General features: G+C 42.1%; 3 protein-coding genes across 6 annotated transcripts; 1 reads left to right on the top strand and 2 right to left on the bottom strand.

Moving 5' to 3' along the window:
* Positions 1 to 1,983: 1,983 nt before the first annotated feature.
* On the bottom strand, positions 1,984 to 4,700 carry cenpw (centromere protein W). The gene is made up of 3 exons (XM_075459256.1): positions 4,531 to 4,700; positions 4,320 to 4,433; positions 1,984 to 2,210 (listed from the first exon to the last, which is right to left on the bottom strand). Exons 1-3 carry the CDS (start codon positions 4,615 to 4,617, stop codon positions 2,184 to 2,186), a joined length of 228 nt encoding a protein of 75 aa, XP_075315371.1. The 5' UTR covers positions 4,618 to 4,700; the 3' UTR covers positions 1,984 to 2,183.
* Positions 4,701 to 5,010: 310 nt separating this feature from the next.
* hddc2 (HD domain containing 2) lies at positions 5,011 to 7,699 on the top strand. The gene is made up of 6 exons (XM_075458570.1): positions 5,011 to 5,095; positions 5,650 to 5,771; positions 5,873 to 5,975; positions 6,073 to 6,141; positions 6,249 to 6,387; positions 6,491 to 7,699. Exons 1-6 carry the CDS (start codon positions 5,018 to 5,020, stop codon positions 6,640 to 6,642), a joined length of 663 nt encoding a protein of 220 aa, XP_075314685.1. The 5' UTR covers positions 5,011 to 5,017; the 3' UTR covers positions 6,643 to 7,699.
* On the bottom strand, positions 7,271 to 24,105 carry tpd52l1 (tpd52 like 1). 4 transcript variants are annotated; one of them, XM_075458566.1, is made up of 9 exons: positions 23,977 to 24,105; positions 18,709 to 18,729; positions 17,247 to 17,365; positions 16,991 to 17,139; positions 15,393 to 15,494; positions 12,887 to 12,901; positions 12,256 to 12,294; positions 11,833 to 11,893; positions 7,271 to 8,770 (listed from the first exon to the last, which is right to left on the bottom strand). In XM_075458566.1, exons 1-9 carry the CDS (start codon positions 23,993 to 23,995, stop codon positions 8,648 to 8,650), a joined length of 648 nt encoding a protein of 215 aa, XP_075314681.1. In that variant the 5' UTR covers positions 23,996 to 24,105; the 3' UTR covers positions 7,271 to 8,647. The 4 variants fall into 4 exon arrangements, with proteins under 4 accessions (XP_075314681.1, XP_075314682.1, XP_075314683.1 ...); XM_075458567.1 differs by lacking the exon at positions 18,709 to 18,729; XM_075458568.1 differs by lacking the exons at positions 12,256 to 12,294; positions 12,887 to 12,901.
* Positions 24,106 to 24,813: the final 708 nt, after the last annotated feature.

The raw sequence follows: 24,813 nt of genomic DNA on the forward strand, positions 1-24,813 counted from the left end.
GTTGTGACACAAGCCATGAGCTGACATGGTGTGTTTCCCAATAGGATCTGGGTTCAGGAAACGGGGAACCCAAAACTACAGAATGATTTGACTGCCTCCCTGTGAGAAAGCAAAATGAAAAGAACTGGAGGTGTCAGAAAGGATCTGCGATTCCCTTCAAAATGCTGGAAGGTGATGAAAGTGTCTGTCCTCCAGGAGTTCAGTTGCTTGGAATCTCAGTGTGTATTATCAACTGTTTTGGGAACTCTGTGATTCAACTTCTCCAAAACAGACGTGAACTCTACCGTCATCCAGTACGCTCGTCTGGGAAATCCTTTGCTTCTTTAATTCAGTTCTGTGCTTTGTACCTTAACCTTTTCAGTCTGTCAACTCTGATAGCATCATTGCTTTTCTTTTTTTTTTTGCCAAATGTGATGAGGCATGTTCTTGTTGTCAGATTACTTTTAGACTCATGAGATGCTACTTCTGCAGGAAGACTAGCAGAGACGGCAAACCCTGTAAGAACACGTGTTCCTCATTAAGAAACGGAGAGCAAGTTTTCACTTCTTAGCTCGTCTGTAAAAACGTCACCGGAGGAATCGGCAGATTTGCAGTGAGACATTAAGGAGTCGATTTACCTTGAGAAACAGATTTAAGAGGACGCTGACAGGGCCTCATTGGTTGGCTTTAATTGTAAACAACTAGAGCAAACACAGACACAGAGAAAGAGTCCCTCTAAAATCGCCCTGGAATGAGACCAAACCTGGAATCAATGACAGTAAAATATCAGAGAGGAACCTCTGGATGTGCAGCCAACTGCTGGAGGGTTGATCATCCATCACCCTGTGTGCAGTGAATTAGTAAATAGAAATAAAAACGGTATAAAACCAGGAGTGTGAAAAAGGCTCAACTCTGTCGATGCTAACTGATTGCACCGCAACAAGAAGCAGGATTCAGAGGCAAAAAGAGTTCGCTTTAGTTCTGAAAACATATGCAGATGTGTTATCAGATGTTAGAAGGCTCCGTTGTAATAAAAACAAACACATATGTGAATCACTGAGCGGACAGCAAGACAGAGCGACTCCTCAGAGAGGTGTGAAAGGATCTGCAGACCCACTAACACCTCCCTAAATCTGACCGGGAACATAAACATGGCAAGAAGATGCTCACCGGGGTGCCAGATCAGATTCTTCAAGAAAATAACCACACGAGGCCAAGGAATGTCTGAACAGCCAAAAAAAATAAATAAATAAAGATGGACAACTTCAAGTGCAGAAGGTGGAGAACCGAGTGAGAAATAAAGCCCAAGCTGGGGACAAATGTAAAACACATGGACACATCACTCTTAAGTGAAGCCATTTTCTTTCAGATGCAGGCTCTTTCTGCTGCGTTTACAGATCTTCGCTGTAAAAACGGTCCAGTTTGATGTCAATAACGGGTATGAAACAAACCAAGCGGAACTTTTGCTTTGCGACAGACGACACCGTTCAAAGAATAATCTCCCAAATATTTAGCAGTTTTACAACATCAACTTTGACCTTTCTTTTTGAGGCAGATGTCTGGCTGTGAGGAACCCTGCGGTTATAAGGAGCGAGCAGGATATCATCTCAGGGCACAGATAATCTGTGTGGCGTGAAGAGGTGAGGAATTTGAAGAGGCTGTGAAGCGTGCAGCTGAAGACAAGAGACCATGACGGATGATAGGAGAGCGAGACGGGAGCTGAGAGTCATCCACAAACAGAAAAATGCTTTTAGGTTTTCTAAAAAATTTTGGTTACTGGCCTTTCTTTGCATGGAAGTATCTGACAAGTCCATATTTGGTTGCTCGTTGTTTTTAAAAAAAGCTGTATTGATGCTGGCATCCATTTCTTTGAAAAAAAAAAAAAAAAAACAGCTTCACAAACTGGCATTAAACATCATAGCTGCTGAAGCCATGAATGAATCATAATATAAGGTAGTTACTGTTTTCAGCATTTTAAGCCCCCAGATAAAATATGAGCCAGAATAAGGTTCACAAGAATTTAATAAAAAAAAGATAAAACGCACAAAACAATGACAAGTAAACAGATAGAGAAGAAGGGTATGTTTCAAACGAAGAGAGTAAATACATTACAGAGCAGATTTTCAAATGAAAACAAAACAAGGAAGAGCAAAGAGTCGTGCTACTGTCTCATCACAACAGAATGCGGGCGGTCCTCAGCATCTTCATCCTCTTGCCTTTTTCAGCACTTTCTACAAAGGAAGAAAAGGTCTGTCAGCCAATGTTATGTTCAAACAAACACCCATCCATTTTCTATACCCACTTAATCAAATTTAGGGCCTATCCAAGCTGTCATTGGGCAAGAGGCACAATGACACCCTGGACAGGCCGCCAGTCCATCACAGAGACAAACGAGACACACAACCATACACACTCACACTCACTCCTAGGGCCAATTTAGAGACATCAGCCCCAAACAAACATCGAAAGAAAAATATACCACAGCATAACATCTTTCAGTCCTGTTCTAGCCTCGTTTGCATGATTTAAGAAAGTAAAATGTTTATACGAGTACTGTTTTAATTGAAAAGACCCTGTTTATTAAACACCTTAGTTCAACACTACCTTTGTGTTGCTTTACACAGGCTAGATTGGCTAAACTTGTGATAAATCTTCCCCTCAAAATACATAAACTCATTCATCGTCAATAATAACAAAAATTCTGATAGTTGATCAGTCTAAATTTAGGTTGTTTTCGTGACACTCTCACCATAGTGACTCACCTTCACTTATTATCGGCACCAAGATGCTGGCCATCACAAATGAACACCTGGAAATTAGCGACGGAAATGATGCCATATTTCCACTGCGAGGTATAGCTCGACACTACTCGCTTTTACTACCAGGTACTTTTTCCCCCAACTTTGTTTTCAACAGCAGATGATATCCACACTATGGAGAGGATACTTATTTCATTGTGCGACATCGTAAAATGGAGCAATGGGCAAAAACCCACCGTGTGTAAATCCACGCCTCTGTTTGGCATCCGGAATTCCACAGAATATACAGACGATATTCAGTACATTTTTTTTCCTTTTTCAAGACAGAAACCAGATGTTCGGGGTGCCAGCTATGAAGCCATTTTTTTTCTTCTTAAGAGAATCAGAAACAAGCCTGTGAAGTTTTCGAAGCTCGACACAAATCGAGCAACCGAAACACTTGCCGGCCAATTTGCTTTTCCCAACATCCTGACTCGCTCTCGTTGTGGTCTCTCTCTGAAATCCACTACAAGAGCTGAGATGTGTCAATATATCTGAGTCAAAACCCAGATGCATATTAAAATACTAGAAATGCACTCAGAGAGTGCAGACCTCCGCCAATCGCCAACCTACCTGTGGATAGCGAGCCATGTATGGACATACGTTCCTGATGTGGGCTACTTGTTCTTTGGCGCTGTCAGCAGAAGAGGCATTCCCTTCTCCCTATTCATTATTGAACAGCAGTGTTCGCCGTTATTAATTATTATTAATACTATTATAATGTTTGGTCGGGAAGCAGTGTTCTGTCGGGAAGCAGTGTTCGACGTTATTATTACGCTATATGCAGTTATGCACACTGGCTTGCCGTTGCAATCTTTTGTTGTGCTAATTACAGCAAATCCGCGCAATATGCATTCAATCCGCGCACTATGCATTCTGTCTGGCTTTGGCTCTGTTTGGCTTTGGCACCTTGAGGTCGCGCCACCTTGTGGCAGGTCGCAAGATTGCAGCACGAACAGACGAACGAACATCCAGACAAACCAACAGACAAACTCGGGCGATCACATAACCTCCTTGGCGGAGGTAATAATGCAGAAACCCCACCACAGAAAAACTGTTGATGTGAGAATTCTCTATGATATGCTGGCAGTCCGCCATATTTTCATCTCATCAACTCTTAATGCAATGAAAACAACCTGATTCAGACCACCAAGAAGCCAACTGAGGTTTGGCCAGTGTGATACTAAATATTATCATTATTTTTATGACAAAATGTCTCAATTTCAATCATTATAGTCTCGCAAATAATAATCATTTTTAGTTAGCAAAGTGGCTATTTCCATGTTTTAGACTTTCGGAGACAAACAGTCATTCAAGCCAAGAAATGGTGCTGAACACTGTAAATCACTACGAAGACAGCCGCCGTTCTGCTAGAAGTTAACTTTAAAGGAAATTGAAAGAACACTTCATCAATAGTCTGTAAACAGCCCGCTGCGTGTGTGGACATTTCAGACAATGTTGTCGGCTGTATTGCGTCGAAGTTGTAACTAAAAGTAATAACAGAGTGAAAGGTGAAACATGACTAAAGCCCAGTGAAATCACCTTGTAAACTGCTCGGACATGGTGGGCTCGAATAGTTGCAGATTTTTCCTCGAACGCTTTGGCCTTCGCCTCCTCGGTCAGGCTATTCAAAAACACCAGCGTCAGCAGTTCAATCTGAAAACAAAGGGAGAAACGGAGTTGCTAAGTTTAACATTTCTGTTAGCGTGCTAACATTTAGACGAGAGCAAAGCAGACATGCACAACTACGTACCATGGCTTCTGACGCCGGCCCAACGTTGACGTGCCCTTTCGCTTTTGCTCTAATTGTTCTTTTTAATTTGGGTGCTTTGTTCAGCATTTTGGTTATTATTCCGTACAAAACACGCGCTCAGAACCGTCAACGAGTTTGTTTACGTATTCTAATCTCCCGCTTCTCTAACTTCCGGTGCAACTTCTTCTTCGTGTTTACTTTTCTACTTTTGTGTTGTCGTCCTGCCATCTGCTGTTTTCTTGTTGTTTTGTGTGGTGCAAAGCGTGGAGAAAATTCTATCAACTATTTGTCTTATTTTCACAAACATTAAAAGACAAAGACAAGACAATTTCTATGAAGAAATGGATCCCACGTAAAGCAAATTATTTAAAAACAAACTCAATATCTTTTCACTTTTTCCAATTGTGTCGTTTATGCTGCCACCTAGCCGTCGCTTTGAGCTACTACAATAGCAACCCTTGTTTATCTCTATCCGGGTTAGCGGATAATGATGGCAGCCTCCACGGAGAAAGCGGGCGGCATGAGTAATATGCTGCAATTTATGAAACTCATCGGGCAACTCAAAGTAAGGCTTCTTCCCAAAGTTGGCCTATGTCTAAAGTGATCTGCTTCCTGTCCGAGAGTAAAGAACAGAGTATATTAATGCTTAATTTTCTGTGTTTTTGGCCTGTAAAAGTTTTTGTCTGAATCAAAGTGGAGAAGCGTCTCAGCTCAAATAGCCTCTTGCGTGAAACAACATACACATTTGAATAAGTCAGTGTGAAGAAACGCTGCCTAGATAGAATAATTTCTAATGATCAACATGTTTATTTATGCAAAGTACTTCTAAATATGCATTTTAGATTTTAAAAAAAAAAACTAACTCACGTGTGATAAATGCAATAATACTTTGTGTATGACTTTAAATTGTAGTTAAGTTCCAAAGTGTGTTTTGTCCAATCCAGAGTTTAACCTTTCAGAGGCTTGAGAGTGTGAACTAGCTTAAACATGACCTGAAAGACTTGATGAAGTGCTTTCTGATTGCATTCATCAAATTAAAGAGATCTGGTGAGAATTGGTGTATGTTTGGGCAGATTTTTCCTCTGATGACTCATTTGTTGAGGCTGATGTAACTCACAGAGGGTGCCACGGACAGGCTGGGTGTACAGGAAGGTGGAGAAACCTGAGAGTGTATCGGACCACATGTACCGCATGGCCATGATGTCTCTGACCATCACCGACCCCACAGTGGACAAAGACAGGTGGGGGGGGGGGCATTGTGAAACGGAACCATGATCTGACTGACAATTGTTGATTATTTGAATCACAAGCAACTTTTCACCCATCATCTGTCTGTCCTCAGGTGCATAAAGCTGGCTCTTGTCCATGACATGGCAGAGTGCATTGTGGGAGATATCGCGCCATCAGACAACATCAGTAAAGCAGAGAAACATAGGAGAGAAGAGGCGAGTGACCAGCAGCATCAAAGCAAAGAGACTAATTGATAACACGATTCTTCTTTTTTTTTTTTTTTTAAACACGTTTCCCCTTTTGCGTTTCTAGGAAGCAATGAGACATCTGACCAGACTTCTGCCAGAGGGACTCAAACAGGAGATTTATGCACTGTGGGAGGTGTGCTGCTTTGGTTTAACTTGCAACAAAGCCTTTTAATATGTGGGCGTCCTGCTCGCGGCCCTCATAACCACATTTATAAACGGGATGTTCTGGTGAATGTGCAGGAATATGAATCTCAGAGCAGTCCAGAGGCCAGGCTGGTGAAGCAGTTTGACCTCCTAGAGATGATCCTGCAGGCTCACGAGTACGAAGAGCTGGAAGGAACACCCGGAAGACTGCAGGAGTTCTTCGACTCCACCGCCGGTAGACCTCCATCTCTCAGAATTCTAACCTTCTCATTTCAAGTCAGTCAAAAGTTTGTTTTATTATCAACTTTTACACCCCACTCTTATTGGTTTATCTTTAGGCCGGTTCGAACACCCAGCCGTGCTGCAGCTGCTCAGCTCCTTGAACGAAGAAAGAGGAAGTCACATGAGCAACAGCGATTGCACAAAGAATTCTGGGGAATCACAGACTGATGGTTCAGCATCTGAACAGCCACAGGCAAACACATCCTGACTGAATGCAAAGGAAAAGAAGAAAAAAACAACAACATTTGAGTAGATCGACGGTCGAAACACGAAATTCATGCGCAGTGATGCATCAATGGATCACACGACCAGGCCTGCAAACAGATGAGTGGGAAACCGCTCCACTGGTTTTAAAGTCTGTTGGTTCAAACTTGGGAGGTTGAACACGTCAATCCAAAGTTTCAACTTAAGCTGGGAAGTTCTTCCCTAAAAGAGCTTTTAAGATAAATCTGTTGTTGACGTGCCCCGATAATGTCACAGTGCAAGTAGTGAAAATACGGCTTAATGCCCGTAAATACCAGAAAAATAAAAAGATGGATTAAACAGAAATTCACCAATGTAACAATGAACGCGACGATTCTGTTCCTTCTACAGGGCTGTCAGTAGAAAATGAAAAAAAATAAGGAAATGTTTCAGCACCTTCCCACGTGGCTGTTCCCAACATCGTGCTCATACTCCCTCTGACGCAGTCTGCAGAACATCTCTGCGAGTGCAGTCGGAGACATCGCTTGAGGGTGTCGCGTAAAACTTCAGTTTTACTCGTTTATGTTTAGATTAACCACTGTTCTCGGTATACTGTCAAAGGAAAAAAAAAAAAACAGCCATGTCCTAAAAGATTTGGTTAAACAATCTTTAATTTTTATACATCAGTCATAAAAATGGCTATGTAAGTAGGTGAATACAGACGGTTATATTAAACACAACAGTATGATGCCGTTTGCTGCAGTACTGTCTTTGGGTGCAGGGGCACTCTTTAAGAAAATGTCTTTTAAGCGGTTTACTTTACTTGAACCCTTTGTAAGTGTTGAATATGTCATTTTCCCCAATCACAAACTGCTCTTTCAGTTCTGGAATGTTTGATGCAACTTTCAATAAAAAAAAGACATCTCAAACTCCCTCCTCTTCTGAAGCCACAGCAAACAAAAATGAACTCTGAGATCCGGGTGGTACGCCAAAGACGGTGAAAGTGATTCCATGCAGTGCTGCGGTATTAAATATGATTAGTGTTGCACCGGGAGGAGTTGGATCAGTTGGCAGATAAAATACGCTGTTATATAAACATGCTTTTTCATTGTGCTCGACACACACAAACACACGCACACAATGTTTTCATGCTTCATGTAGAGTAGTTCAGTCTACCGTGTCGCCAAATGTGAGAGCCATCGGCATGATGGGAAATTCAAACGGGCCTCAGCTGCAGGGAAATGTGCATTAAAGTGAGCTGTGATTGAAAAGTAGTTGTAGGTCTAACATTCAGCCGGTGACAGTCTGGGTGAATCCCACTAAGCCCCGTACAGCGTTACGTGTTAAAAAGCGTCGCTTTGGTGTAAAAAGGTAGCAGTTTGTTGGTGTCCTCAGACTGATCCAACATGGCTGCTTCCACTTGTGTCTACCTTAAAAAAAATTAAACCTTTTTCCTGAGGAATCCCATTTATGATGGTTTTTCTCTTATGACAACAGGGCAAACAAAAGCCCACACAAGTGGAGCTCGAGTTGAGTGATGGGGGGGAAAAGGACAGAAAAGCAGGGTTTAAGATGGTTTAGGTTTAAATCTGCTCAGTCTCCTTTGGCGTCACCTGAGGTTTGCCTGCTGGCTGGTGCGGTTTGGGAACCTCTGGAGCGTAGACGTTTCATTTTACCGATGTCAAATCCAGCAAAGGGCCCCTAAACATTGTAAATGTAGAAAAACACTGAAGGCTCATTGCACTCATTAGTCTCCTTGTAAGATCCCATCAGACCCTGCCTGCTTTTGACAATACCCGCCTTGAGCCTTCGAAAATCACATCAAAACAAACACGCAACTTTGGTCAAGTCCAATTATGTGGGATTGCAGGGAATTTCACAGAAGGGTCATGAGACTTACACAAGATTGTCTACGCTTATCAAATGGGAGTATTGTGCCATTTCGGTTAGAGCTTTGAGTAGATGCACGGCGACGTGCCGCGACACAGCAGAGGCAGTTTCTGGCTGGAGTCCCGCCTCGCGGCGCAGCTCTAACACGGCCTCTCTGCGCTGTCCGTCAAGTTGTTGGTGGGCGTGTCCTGAGAGCTGGCGTTTGCTGCCGATGAGAGGACTTCATCAAAGCTGCCGCCGGTCCCCGCGCCTCCAACCTTGGTCTGGTATGACACAAAAATGCAGCAAAAACAATAAGTAAACAAAAGATACACGGTCTTTAAGATGAAAGTCATTTTCCTCCTCTGCACCATCATGGCTGCAGGTGGCACACTTTTACAGGCGATGCCAGTGGTTAAACATTTACAGGGCGTGGACAACAGGATGAGAGGAGATTCAAATATTGGCCACCACAGTTTCTACATTTTGGGTTTACCCGCTGTATTCAAGGGGGCCTCATAAGTTCACGAAGAGTGTTCCGACAAACCGACGGTTAAAGGGATAGTTCACCTCTTTTGACATGAAGCTGTATGACATCCCATACTACCAATATCATTTATTAACATCGACTTACCCCCTGCTGCGTCCCGTGAGCCGAGTTCCGGCCTTGTTTTGGCGTTGACAAAAGTAGTCCGGCTAGTTGGCTAGGGCTTAAAAAATAAAGCGTTTTGCTTCTCAAAACAATATGCGTTCAAAAGAGTAATACATTTGCATCACAAAATCGTTCTCCAGGAAAAAGTCAGACCTCCCAATCGCTTGGCGCCATTTCCTCTCCCTTCGTATCACTGCGTGCTGTGTAGACCGTGCAGACCGAGCAGTCCCCTGCTTCTGAGCAGTAAACACCGTAACAGATGTGGCTGTCGGAAGATGGTAGCACGCAGTGATACGAAGGTAGAGAGAAATAGCGCCAAGCCATTGTGAGGTCTGACATTTCCCTGGAGAACGATTTTGTGATGCAAATGTATTACTCTTTTGAACGCATATTATTTTGAGAAGGAAAACGCTTTATTTTTTAAGCCCCAGCCAACTAGCCGGACTACTTTTGTCAACGCCAAAACGAGGCTGGAACTCGGCTCACAGGACGCAGCAGGGGGTAAGGCAATGTTCATAAATTATATTGCTAGTATGGGATGTCATACAGCTTCATGTCAAAAGAGGCGAACTATCCCTTTAAAAATAGGAAAGACATAAGCAGCGGCGTGAACTCTTCGTACACAGGGTAGACTCAGTGTTTCCCACACATAGACTAATTCGTGGCGGTGCGCCACAGATTAAACATCGGCCGCCACATATTGCGTTTCGTTATAATTTTTTAACGCTATTTAAAAAATACTCGTATTCGTTAAGCTGCATTTCCTTTCCCTGCTCTACCTCCGTCTCTCTCGCATAGCCTACTCACACACACAGCCCCTCCCCTCCGTGCTTCCCTGGAAGCGTGGAAACTTGCTAGCTTGATTAGCTCTATAGCTCTGGCTCAACCGAAAGAAGACGGCTGGCGAAATTCACGAAAGGTTGGTATCACGTGCACCTTTATAAAATCACACATTAAAAAGTCCTATAAAAATATTTTATATTTTTAATACAATGTTGTCCCGTCCCAACCCGACCCATAGCAAACAAGCGATTACGCCTTCTTTTTAAAGTTAACTAGTCGCAAGTTTGCCGTAAAAAAAAAAAAATGTAGTTGGGTTGTCGAGGTCAAAACACTATCAGCTGTGAATCAAATAAAGTAGGTTTTTTAAACTCTTACACTGAATGTTTGCTGCTTCAATCCAGATGAGTATTGAAAAATATTTTCCGCGATTGAAAAAGAGAAGTGTTGAGGATGAGGACCAGCCTGAACCGGAGGTATCAGTCTGAAACAGCTGAACAGTCCGACCGGTGTAATTAATGTTATTAATTTGTTTACAATGAAGATGTGAAAATCTGCAGATAAGCCGCACCTGTGTCACCCACCGTGACAGGTGTCACACATCCTTACGTTCCCCATAATTTTCCTTGATGGAGAAATTATCCAGGTTCTTAACTCCCAATGTGACACATATGTCACATTACAGATCTCTGACAGTGGGGGGTGGTATTCTGGAAAAAAATTCTGAAATGGGTTCTATGTGGTCTATTTAGTCTGTGTTATAACCCCCTTAATTTTAATTTAAGTAGAAATGGGTCTGGGTTCTTATGGGTTAATACAAAGGAATTATTTTGAAGAATTTTTTACCCCCCCCCCCTCCCGGCCCACCACCACCACACATTGCCTTCACATCTGTGGGAAACACTGGTAGACTGTTCCAGAAACAAAGTCGATCACACAGTTCGGGCGGGAAAACTCAACGCTTGAGCACCGTTAACATAAATAACCACGTCCCTCACTGTCAGAACGGATGATAGTAATTACACAGATTATAGTGTTATGCTGTCTCTGGTTCGCTGTCACTTTAAGATGCCTGGAAGCAGCAACTGGAGCACTTTCTTCTTCCTTTTTTCCCCCAAGGTTTTATCTATGTAATCATGAGTTAGATGACTGAGGAGCCATCTCATTGTGTTTGAGAATTTTAGATGGGGACATATCACAAAAAACTTTTTCGGTCCTCGATAACATATATTTAGGCGTCTCTACCTTACTAAAAAAAAAAAAAAAAAAAAAAAACAACCCAGCCCTTTGGGGTCCCATTAGGGCAGAAAATGCCACATTCATGGAGACGTTCAGCTTTTGGTCAGAACACCATGATGCATTGTTGCGTCAGTCCAACCTAAAGTTGTCCAGTTGTGATTGGACTGACACAATGAATCCGATTGTTCTCGTGTCATGTAAATGCATTCATTGCTGCCAGCTTGATGCTTGCTTTTATCGATTTGAATGCTTTTCAGACCTTTTTTTGGCAACTTCCTGCTTTCAAAAAAAGCCTACAGGGCCCGGAACACTGTGGCTACTCCACAGCTTAATATCAACACGTTTTTTTTTTCTTTCACGCGTCTGTTGTTTCCACCAACTTATTGATACGTCCGTTCTCCCTCCTGGGATGCTTTTCACAGCTGGAACAGACACTTTTTCTGGCGGGATTTTCCCCAACACCGATTCAAATTTCCACCTGACATCCTAAAGAGCGCGCATCTACATTTGTTGAGCAGGCAAGAACGCCATCGGTCTGAAAAGACTTGCAATTTTACGAGCTTGATTTTATGTAAATACCGCCTACTACAGTTTTACTGACGCAAACTCTCTGTCTTTTTGACAAAAGACACACACACACACACACGGACACAAACACTCAAAGGCACGGCTTACCTTGATATTGGAAACTGTACTCTCAACTTTCTCCTCAAAAGACTTGAAGCTGGGAGAGTTTCTGTGAAACAAAAACCCAAAATCTTGTTGACTTTTCTTTTTAGAATATGAACACTAAAGTATTTTGTATCGTGAATGGTAATTTCTAACAATATTCTTTGGGGCAGGGACAAACACCTAAGGTACATTATTGAAACAGGGGAAGCAGTGAAAGATGGGTTAGGATACACTAGGAAATGAGCCTGTGAAAACATTCCTGGAATTTTATTTTTCCCCAGCAGCTTTAACAGTGTTCAAAATCATAATTTGAGTAAGTACAACAACAAGAATAATAGCTATAAAGAGCCAATAAAAAGCTAGGAACAGTAAACGGGTCAAACTCTCGTACATATAAGCAGATACAGAAGCAGGAAGGGGTGTTACCTCATGGCGGGCATGCTCATAGAGTGTCTGACAGAGTAACTGTCTCCAGAAAGCGTGGCGAGAGAAGAGTCAGTGATTAGCACAAGTTAACACAAAAGCAACACCAACAGTTAGCAAGACAGATGCACACACCAGCAGGGAATGAATCGCCTTTACAGGGAAGCTGTTTGTTTGAGACAAAGCAGCCGCGGCCTCCACATAAACAAAGGGATATCACATCTACAGTGGAGCCACATACAGAGCTACAGTACGTTCACATGAAGGTTCACCTCATCATTTATCAGATCCACAAGGGGAGAAAAAAAAAGTCCTGCACGCTTTTTAATCAGTTTGCTAGCTTGGCCTAAAATAGCCTGGTTTTATCACTTTGCTGCATCTGAGGACGTGCAGGAACGTTCGGGACATCTCGCTCACATGGTTCAATTCCCTTCGCTCTCTTAGAGGCCGAAATCAGTTAGGGCTGATTCTCGGTGGAGAGAAGCACCTGAATGATTTTTCCTGTCCAGCATGACGGCAACATTTCCACAGCTGACTCAGGCCGCACTGTGCCATCAGCGTTATCAGCTGATCTGACTCAGTTCCACGGAGCCAAGAAACAATGGGTGTGGCTAATCAGCTGTGTCATTCTTACCCTATCGAGTTGGACCTTGGAAAGCATGCAGGGAGACGGGAGAACAGTTTAAATGCTTTCAGAAAAAACTTGGGACAGGGTAATGGTTACACTCGCACTCATCTCAGTTCACGTTGCTCAAACACTGATGCTAGCAATCTTAAAAACAGGAAGCAGACTGAAAGAAAGCGAACAATGTCGCATTAAGTAATTCAGGAGGCGAGTTTAAGGACTTTCTGTCACATGCGCACACAATGGAAATGTTTCACTGACATCAAACAACAGAAAAGCACAAAAACAGTAACTTCTCACGCTCACAGGAGTAAAACGGCCTCCTCAAATGAATGATTACCCAAAGCCTTACACACACAACGCACAATTCATAAAAAGAATAGAGTTAGCACTGAAAGAGAAACATACAGGGGGGTCTGTAATCACAGCTGTCAAAATATTTGAATGTTGGGATTTTGTCCATTGAGATCAAATCACTATGTTATCACATGTATGCCATCTATAAAATATCACTACTTACTGACATTTCTTTTACCACAATTATTGACAATACCAATCAATCATATGTTTAGGGCAGCTCTTTGATAATTAATGATTAGAGTAAGAAGAGTAAGACTGATACACGGAAAGCACATGCAGAAAGCAGTATATATACTGAATATATGTGAATATGAGGTCAGAAGGTGTTTCCAGAAGTTTGAAAGATCCCATGCAAGATCCGCACTTAATGTACAATTCAAACCAAAGCAAACTGGGGACGTACCTCCGTGGGAACAGCAACTCTAGACCAGCCATGCTGGAATATAGCAATGATTGAAATACATTTTTCCCTTTGGATAAGTCATATCCTAGAGACATTAGAACACAGTGGAGGATAAGAAAACCTGCTAACTGCATGATATTTTCACCACTTATCACTGTGGACACACAAGTCTCCACAGGACAAACCGGTATTTTTACTTTTTACTTCCCTTTTCACTCGAGATGCACTTTCTCTTTTAAAAGGTTGGGGTCATTCTAACTAAAAACTGCCTTTAATTCCAAAGTTTTGTTTTCCGTTTTGCAGCATTGTAAAATGAACATGATCACTTGGTCACACATGAGCTCACACAAGCCCACTCTCCAGGCTGTTGTCACCGTGCATACAAAATGCTCCCTTCACTTCACAATGAACAATGCAGCCACACATGTGCTTCCTCTCCGCCTTGCTTTTCATTCTCAGCATCTCAAACGGAGCAACGCGGCCCCGTCAAGAAGTCGACAACAAGAGGAAGAGCGTGGTGGAGGGAGGCGGGCTTTGCCACGAGCCGTTCGGCTCCTCTCAGAAAGCGGCTTAGTGCTAGCTTACATAATCCTGAGCTCTTCTGACCTGGTCAGAGCAAGAGTCAGAACTCTGCCCTCTGTGACGCAGAGATGGACGGCTAACGATAAAAAAAAAATAAAAAAACTGAACAAAAACAGGGCTGGATGAAAATGCAGGGCGTCAGGTGGTGGCGGTGGGCGGGTGGAACGGGTTAAACCAGGTTAGGCATGCAGAGGAGCCGATGATGAATCTTTATCATGAGCAAACGGTCTCCCCGATGATGCTGATGCTCGCACAGTGTGGAAACGAGGAGCAACGAAAATAACCACAGAGATAAGTTTTTCTAGAAAAGCTTAGTCAATAGAGGAGGGATTACACTGCATTGTTTGGAAGAGTAAAGGCTTATTTACACGACAGACGGCTACGTCAGTATGAGTCTGCATATTTAACGTAGAGTATAAATGAGCCTTTTAGCCCTCTTGCCTTTAAGTTTGATAAAAGTAAGTGGCCCTTAAGGTTTCTTCTCAAGCTCTCCGGGTCTGAGACAGTGCTGCGAATTTCCTTTGGATCAATGCAGCAACATTTATTGGATCATCTTATTATGTCTCACTTTGTCTTTGTCTATCCTGTTTTTGGCAGGTTAGCAGACGCAGGAAATCCGGCATAATATGCAAGAGGGCGCAACTCAATTCAGTGGGTAACGGTGGCCGGTTGGCAGGTCGTCTTTAGTGAGAGGATGCAACTGTATGATCTGCCGTATCCCGTGCTGCTTCCCCAAAAATGTGAATTGTCAGTAGATGTAAGCAGCGATGTTTGACGTCAAAGGCATTTGCCTCATCCAAAGCAGCAGGTTGTTTTCTACTGAAAAGGCTAAATACGAGGCAATGTCTGCTAAAAGTCAGGATGCTTGTGACTATACGCTGATTCTGAGCTCAAATCACGAGTATTTCCTTATTGCTAAACCTGATTGAAAAGTATCTAATTAAGTAATCCTCTGCAGGCAAACATGGTTTATCCAGTCTTATAAAGTGAGACCGTGAGGCTCCTTGACCACAAAAAAACAAACAAAAAAAAAACAAACAAACACTACTAAAAGGCAGCAAATTAATCTAAGAAATGTCGGAGATACTCTCTTGGATATTTACAAATCTAATTTCAGAATTCTTTCCTCCCTGGACGAATCGATTTGAAACATGCGACATCGCTGCTTACCTCATGTCTCCGAACTTCCTGGTGATGGTGCTACCGAAGTTATTGAAGGCTGCTGAGGTCTTCTGTCCTGCTGTGGAAAGCGTCTCTGATGTTTTCTTGTAGCTGACAAACACAAACACAAAAAAGTTGCACGTACTGCATGTGGAAATGAGGCCATATCGTACACGTGCAACTCATCTCCGAGTAAAAATATTTGTCATGCACACTCACACAAACCTAAGCTAAACAGACCAGCTCATTAAGTCTAGGTACATTTTGAATGAGTTCGACTGTCTTCATGTACATTAATCTTTACTAACTACCGTCTAACTCACTGAACATAAAACCATGTAACGTCTTTCAAACCGTTTTATCATCAACTTAAAAGGCAATAATTCAGACACAAAATGTCCTACCTACCATGATCACCTTATTTCCACTTAAATCTCCTAATCATCTTCTCAGCTAAATCCAAATTTGATCCAAATGCCTGTTTTCAAGTCCTGCGTTTTACATTAATGTTGGTGTGTGGGCTTTTTTCAACATCTGGATCATATATAGCGGCTTCGAGCCATCACGTGGCTGCATCGCCCAGTTTCCCCAGGACCTCACTCTGCTGCGGTCACACTGGTTCATAATAGATGAGGATGGAGGCTGTGAGTGTAAAGTGATCTTCAGGATGGAGTGTAACTGGATAAGAGGAGCAGCCTTCAGAGACTATCCACTTGCTTTTCTCTGTCTCTCGGTGTCTGGGTAAAAGCCCGGCTCTGGCCGTCTTATCAGGCAAATTTGATTGTTCATCTGCAGTACAGACGGAGTGACTCAAAAATGTTAAAGGAATAGTTCAACGGCTTAGAGAGCAAACTTTCTCTCTTAGAGTGTGATGATCAACAGCGAGCATGTCTGAAGCTCACTATCATCGTGCCATGTGATTCACGGTTAGTCCAAATATGTTAAAACCAGCAGAGCATCTAAAAAGGCACATTTAAATCAGCGTTTCGTTATTCTGACATTTCTGGACGATTCCGAAGGCATTTCAACCAGGATAAAAAACACATTTTAGTCGTCTGAATCCAGCACTTCTCATGGGAGTCGTCGCTATCGAGTTTGTTAAACTGAGAAGAGAGAAGCAGCAAATGCAGACAACATCAACAGAAAGTGTTCATGACGGTAGGAAACTGACATCTACCACTGGATTTCCACTGAAAGCGGTGAACATCTGCTGCTAATTGTGTTCCGAGGTCAACAACAACCTGAGGCGGTGTTTTTCCAATCAGGTTTGTGACGGCTGCTCCAGCAAGGACAACAGAGATCAACCGAGAAATCACACACATGCTGTGCAGCTACTAGCAGAGGATTATGCTTTTTAATTGGCTTTTGGGTACCGGTGTCTCATGGACACACTTAGTTTGAACTGTGAGCTAAATGCTGGCTGTTAGGAAACAAAAAACCTGCCATTGCCGTGTGTCAACTTTGACTTTGGAAAGGCACCCATGTTGACAGTGAACATAAACGCTGTCCTGCGATTGGTTGCTGCAACACACAAATGGAGGCACACACGCACGCTCCTTTCAAACACCCAAAATCTCTTCGGGTCTGCCATAAAGACACAAACTTACGCCGTGGAGCTCTGCATGTCGTACCAGCCTCTGCTGAAGTTGTTTCGGAACTCACTCAGGGGAGTGATACCCAGCTTCTGTTTGAGCTCTGCGTGCTGCTTCTCTTTGGACGTCAGAACCTGCCTCAGTGTGCTGATCTCCTCTTCCAGCTGCGCACACACACACACAGAAAGACAAGGGGCTACTTGTCATACAACACGTTGTGCGGTTGACTAACGCTCTGCTTGTGTGTTATCATTTGGGCATGTTTGCACACTTTAGCCAGCTCTTGCTGAATCTCCTCCCTCTCCTCTTCTGTCATGATGGAGTTGTTCAGGTTCACTTCGGACACCAAATCTTCGTCAGCCTCTCTTAACGGCTCAGAGTCCAGGAACCCTGTTTGAGTTACACACAGACAGACACATAAATGTACTTTCATGCGTGCGTGTACGGTGACAGAAGACAGCGATGGTGGATAAACAAACTCGTGAACTTGTTCCGTTTTATTTCTAGAGGAACTTTGTGACTTCCAGCTTTCATACGGAATCACTTTAGTTCAGTAAATGTGTGTTATATATCTTTTCAGCACAATCAGACACTTTTAAATGAGCCATGCCAGAGAGGAAATGCACCCACTTCACTTCTCTTGGTTTCCAAGCTGTTTGCCTTCCCTATGCTTTTGCACATGCAGTATCTTCATGCAGCGCCGGTGCTAATGCTGCTGTAAGTGTGTTCACACATCTGAGCGTTTGTCTCCATGTCGGACTGCGTCTCTGATAGTTATGTAATCTGTGGCTGCAGCCTGCAGGGCTCTAATCTGGCTTAACTAACTTGGATTATCTCGGCCCCGGTCAGACCAACACTACAGTGTACACTCACACAGGCCCGACGCTTTCAGATTCAACGGGCGGCCTGGATTTCAAGGCGGGATTATAGATTTCAGCACCTCATTGCGATCCTCAGACTTCTCTTTCCCCATGCACATCCTCTTACTCTTCTGGGTCAGATGTGTTCCCCAATGGGCCAAGATATATAATCTCTCCAACTGGGGTCTATCCTGAAGCCCCCCTCCTGGTGGGGAATACCCAAAACACCTTCCCTGGAAGGCATCTATAAGGCAAACCATCTCAGCTGTATCCTTTCAATGTGGAGGAAGCGCAACTGGCCATTTGTATTTGGGATTTCATTATTTCGGTCACTACCCGTAGCTAAGGGATGGTACATAGGTGGTGGCTCCACAAAAGGGTGGTCCCACGTAGCTGGTTCTGGCTGTATGCAACCAGATCTCATGAGACAAAAAGGTCACACCAACAGGGGCTCGCCAACGAGCCTCTGACCCAGCCCTGACTCCAGGGCGAAGCCCTGCTCTCTCTAATCAAGGTGAGGCGTTTGGGTGCCTTCTTTAAATTCATCTAACAAACACCTCACGATGTTATTCACATGCTGTATACCTCTGGCAACAACATACAACAGAAAACCTGACCCAACATACAAAAAAAACAACTAACACCATGAAAAAACAAAAGTCAACTTGTTTGTACGATTTGTCCTGTTTGTTGCAGGTTTTCTCAAAAGATATCTGTGAAACAAATATGACAAAGCAACAGCGGAACATTGTGTACACTCGACACGAGAAAGGCAAGCACATGCCGGTTATCGTATCAATGAATCTGTGGTGGACCCGGTGGTGGAAGTTTTGCACCATTTTGACATAATGGAAATGAAAAGAATTACTGTACCTGAAGCGAAGTGTCCTCTCTCTTCATGGAGCCGCATTATAAGACATTTGAGGAGACAGTGGGGTCAGTAAAGGCTGAATACTGCAAGTTATGCTGTCTGTCTGTATGATTATAGTTGTTACTATTAGAAACCTGTTGATAATTTAGTGTTTTGAAACATTTACAGGGGAAAGATTACAGGGGGCTCAGTAACACCTCACGCAGCTAACACACATATATACACACACGTATACAACTCTAACCACTTAACTCACAGCACAGCATGCAGCACAACACTTCAAGACAGGCTCCACTATAGCAGGGAGCTATTTCTACCAACATTACACAGCAGCAGGACAATGAGTGTTTCAAATGAATGTAGCACAAATGGAAGCTTTTCATGTCTAAGTGCATCAGGTATTGTTCATGTTTACACAGCCAAGACAAGGTATTAAGAAGCCAAGGGGAGTCGTGGTAACATTTTCTTTCTTTTCAAAAAACGCACACACAAGAGGTGGACACAACAAGGAAAACATGTACACAACAACATTAGCCAAGACAACTTTTATGAAAGAGCTTTTCAAGTTCAGTTTTGTTGTTGTGCAGGAATAAAATTAAAATTGTTCGTAGGTTTCCTTTTAGTATCAGTACCCAATGTGACCTGCTGGTCATGCTCCATTGATTTATCATAGCTATTATAGCTAAATGACGCAAGTTGCTAAACATGGTGCACATTGACACTCATTGTGTGTGAATAGCTAGGTTCTATCTAAGTATTATATAAGATTTTTGTTCAGGCATCCAAGTTCAAGCCCTTTGTTTTTTTTGTTTTTTTTTTACTTAAGTTAACATGGGCATGCTTTTAGCTAAAACGTTTCCTTTTAGCCATCATACTCTCAGTTTTCCATGTAGTGTTTAGCTAACACAGCCTTTGTTTCTAGTCATCACATTGGAAGGAAAAACAACTACAAAAAACTGAGCATGATTTTTTACACTCATGATTCTGCACCACTCAGAACTACACTTAACTACTTAACTATTTATTAATCCTGACTACATTCAGAAACATGTACATGTTTCTAATGTTATATGCTAACCATGTTCTACAACAGCAATACATTTAGCCTTGGTTGAACACTTAATGGAAGTAAATAAAATAAAATATTTCAGGGATTTGAATTTATTAACTTTTATTTTATTTATTTGGTTAACTTCTTTCCCCATTGGGGGCCAACATGGTCAACATGGTCTGAACAGAAGCAGGAACAGTAAGGGGTCAGTTTAATACAAATATCTTATAAGGGGAGTTCACCTAAATAGAAGTATTTATTGATTGTAACTAAAAAAAATAAAAAATGACATATTACTACTTCACATTTCTCACGTAATTATTGTATTAATAACATTATATAAATGATTGCATAAATGATTGGAACTGTACGTTTAGATGTTCAACCAAAGCGAAAGGTAATCTACTCTCTAGGTCATAGTCTATATCCCTTGTCACCTGTTCTGTCCAAGTGCATATCCCAAGTGGTGGACATAACCCAGCTGTCAGGGTGTGACACTGACGTGTGGCACCACTGATCCTGCCCTGGTGATGAGGTTTCACCCCAATCTGTCAGGTTTTCCCCATTTTGGACCAATGGAGCCAAGTCCTCCCCATATGAGATCCTCCGAATCGATTCCTCTCCAGAGGGATAAAACGTACTCTGATTCAAACCTGAGCAAAGTCACAGTGGAGTACATTTAAAGTACTTTGATGAAAACAGAAAGCGCTGGATTGAGCTCATCTCAAATAAGACAGAGATAAAATCATAATCTGAGCCCTTTAAAAGCGCCTAAAAGAGTGGCCGTTCTGTGAAAAGATCACGATACTTCCTGATTGGTTTGAGCTAAACGAAAAGACTTTTTGTACCGAGACATCGCACCAATCTCCACAGCAACGTGGCAAGATTTCAGAATCAGATTCAAATTTCTGTTCATCACAAAACATTAAATAACTTTCTAAAACTGCAAAAAATGCCTTCTCCCACTCTCACTTAAACACATTCTATAATCTGTTCCTGGTTTCTGGGAACAGCTTTATTTGGCAAATAAAACCCAACTGGGAATGATCTGCAGCTTTCCTCAATATATCTAACATGAAAGACAGCGGATGTATCTGTAAACTCACCTGGAACCTGAACAGATGCAGAGGCCAATGATTCTTGGCAGTAGCTTGTTTAAATTAGTACATTCTAACAGCATTTTGCTGAGGAGTTTCTGAATTGAGAGGTTCAAGCCTGTGAATGTCTTAAAGCAGATGCAAAGCCCTTCGTTACTGCAGGGGACAGTCTGGTGCGTTGTGGTAGATCCCTGCGTGTACACTTATTTTGTGTGAGGATTAACCAAAAATGTCCGAGGAAATTGGGAGCTTTGCGTGCTTAAAGGCGACAACACGGCAGACAGAGCGTGTGGGCATGAAGTTTTTTCCTCTGTGGCTGCTTGTGTGTGGCCACTCAAATTTGACAAATCCAAAATGTTGTGCATCTGAAAAGCAAACCGAAGACTAAATGCATTACACGACTCAGCGTGAACTCTTGTGGTTATTTAGGGGTAAAGTAAAAAAACAAAAAAAAAAAAAAAACAAGCTGAAAATATTCGAATGGCTCATCTGGTTTATCTGAGCAGAGAAAACTGCTTAGGATTATTCTAAGGATTTCAAAACCTATCTGAAACACTGTTTTAATCTTTCATGCTTATCAGAGGGGTCAATAGCAAAACTCAGATGTGGAATTTTCCATGTCTTTTTCAGCATAACAATGAAAGAAAAACTAAAGCTCTGTGTTTAACAAAGCCAAGTTGGCACGCTTTTTTTAAAAGTGCCACAGTGCCCACCTTATTTTGACGATTTACTCACTCAGAACACACTCACTCTCCGGATTATTTGTTAAATCAACACTGAATCACACTGGTCAACAAGTGCTGCTACGCTAATCTTTATTGACAACTTTTGAGGATGCTGTGCCTCTACCGCCACCCCGATGGGGGATACTTTGATGCCACTTCCATCACAGAAGCAGTTTTCTTTCTCCTTATCTTTTTTCTTTCTTCGTTCGTGATTCAGTGTGGATTTGCTTTTGTTTCAAAAGTTGCGTCTTACCCTGCTCTCCCTCATTTGAGGCTGAGTTAACCCATTCCTCTCCAGGGCCCATGCTGCCCCAGTCCACCACTGCTTCACTCAGAACACTAGAGTACAACTCTGCAGCACAACAAAGCAGCAGGGTGAGGAGAGACAAGAAAACTGGTTACAGACACACAAACACAAGGATCTGTGTTCACTCCAGCCCTGCCAATCCCAACGAGGCTTGTTCCCCCTGCAGTTTTATCTGACCGTTCATTTGCACAGGAACGGGAAATCTGTTTTTTCCACCTTTGTGAAACCATTCTAAAATTCTTGAGCTTCTTAAACAGGATATACCCGATTAGTATCATTTATACTTCCTTTAAACAAGAAAAAAAAAAATAATTGGTGCCACACAAGGTCCTCAAAAATATCTTGTAACTTTAAAACAAGCAGGACAACAATCTGAGTTTGTTCAGCAATGGAAGTTCTCTGGTTGCAGATGAAATCTTGTTACACCACGGGAGGAAACAGGCCAGCGCAAAGCCAGTTTCACTTACAATAATTTCCCTCCGGTTCCACACTCTGACCAGCTGCCCAGGGCAGAATAGACAGCAGAGCTCGGTGTGAAACAGAAACAAAGATTCAGGTTCATGTTACATGTATTTGCATTTGCATTTGTCAAAAATACTTTTTCACAAAGCTTCATTTGAGAGGAAGAAAAGCACTTCAAAGAGTTCTGCATGACTCTCTGCACCAATCACTGGCAGGTGGATTTTCTGTTTAAACATGGAAGAATACTGCTGTCTGTCTTTACTCCAACCCTCCCTCCCCTCTGCTTTTTCTGGGGGTGAAATACCTTTGGTCACAAGATTACCATTTAGCCCAGTGGTCATGAGGCTACACTAAATCAGAGGCCCGGCGATGGTCATATGGCTAGAAAAATCAATTAAATCTCAACTGGAGCTCAAGTTGAAAAACAGCCATAATAATGTATATACTGTATCTAAACTTTTGAAATACGAGGTCTTAACTTGCTACAAGGACACAACAGTTAAAGAAAACTTTGGTTCAAATATTTCATTTACTGCCTTATAACAACACATAAGAAGATTATTATGCTTTGGAAAGTTTTTGGGGAGTTCATGTTCCCATAATGAATGCAAAACATCCTGAACAATGAGTCTTTTTCTCCTCGCTCAAACTCTGCACTCACAGCCTCTCTGGCTCCATGTTAGCTTTTAACAGGTTCCCATTTAGGCCTGGAATGGAAAGGAATGCAATTACCTACCTGGGTAAACACAGCTTTATCTCACCGACTGCACACATGTAGATGTACAGCTCTATTTGGCCGGCTCAGTGTAGCTTGTTCTCATTAAAAAAACAAGCATTAGGAAACTTTACAAACTAAAACAGCTAACACCACTGGGTATGACACCACCAACGACAGAGAAGTTGAATGTCCATCACAGACAGATGAGTTAAAAGGACAGGAATATTCTTATAATTTAAATACAACTCAAAGGGAAGCATGCACTATAATCTGGATTCATAGGACCTTGCAGCAATGGCTCTCCTTCAGAGTCTACAAGTGCAAGTGAACATGCAGGAAAACATGCGAGGATAACATGGTGAATACATTGATTTCAGGGTTCAGTAGTAAGCTGTATGGCTCTTTTCTTATTTATTTGTTTTCTATTAAAAAAATAAAAAATAAAATAAAGAAATAATCGAAACCTCTGGCACTAAAAACAGCAGATATCCCCTGAACCAAAAAAAGTCTCCATACCTAGAGCTTATCTGCAGGACCCACAGTCCCACTTTGAACTTGTGAACGTCTCTGTCATCAATTCTTAATCCAGTCAAAAGAAAAAATAGACACCCATTCGAGCACAACAGGTAATTAATACAGTTTAAGTAACAGCTTGTTTTTAAGGACAAGTGGAGATGAAGTCGTCGCTCCATAACTATGACTAAATGACTGAATATTTCCTAATTTATTGTCATTCTCTTTTCGTTCCTCAGCGAGCGTGATTTACAGTGGCGCGCGCGGTCAGTTAAGCAAACATTTAAATTCAGCTCATTATCAGATCAACAGCAAACAGAAGTAACCCCTGGCAGCTGTGGCGTCTGTTTGAACCGCGATAAAGCTCCGTCATCAGCGGCAGCCGACGCCGACTCACCTTGTTGTCTGGTTTCCATCGGTGCAACACAGGTGAACTTCCCAAGTAACCTTCTGAATCAGACGAGACGAGGTAGCACGCGCAGCACCGAAAGATAGATCAAAAACAGTGAGGTTTCCTTCGATGTCACGCGCTGAGGAAGCTCATGGGCGGAGCTTGGAGAATCAGCCAATATGTTTGCGCGGTTGTAATTTACTAAATCTGACACGGGACATATTTTATGATCTTCACTCATTGGACAATATATACATATTTTTTTAAAACAAAAAGGTACATTAAAAAAACCATAAATTATTAAATAAGTCAATTAAATTAAATGAAAAATGATCATGCGTTTGTTGGTGGAATTTTTTTTATTTCTTGAATGAAAACAGGTAAACAACCTGCGACACAAACGCACCTAATTACGAGCAAAAGTCTTATTTCGAAGAAAAAGTTGGCTTTGGAATGTAATTGAAATACAACAATTCGCTGAAATGCTTGGTGGTACGTTCTGTTTGAGATATACTGGAGCAGAATAAAAAATATCGTGAAAATATAGAACCTGAAAACTAGAAAATACAAAAAAAAAACTATAATAAGGTTAAGTACGAATCATTTGCGTGTTAATACTTGTTTCAGTAAAATGCTTCGTCCATCTTTTATTTATTTCTCCTTCTGTTGCCTCGCTGTGTTAAGACCTTATCATTAATAATTCATTTTTTAAACTCCACTGATCAATAGTAATAATCTAAATCATCAAAATATTTATTTCTTTACATTCCTCTTCATATCTTTTTAAGCAACCTATTATTGGACTTCCATTGATGCAAGAAAAAAAAAGTTGCCAGTTTTCCC

Source organism: Odontesthes bonariensis, chromosome 24 (genome assembly GCF_027942865.1).
Source record: "Odontesthes bonariensis isolate fOdoBon6 chromosome 24, fOdoBon6.hap1, whole genome shotgun sequence".
NCBI classification, from domain to species: domain Eukaryota; kingdom Metazoa; phylum Chordata; class Actinopteri; order Atheriniformes; family Atherinopsidae; genus Odontesthes; species Odontesthes bonariensis.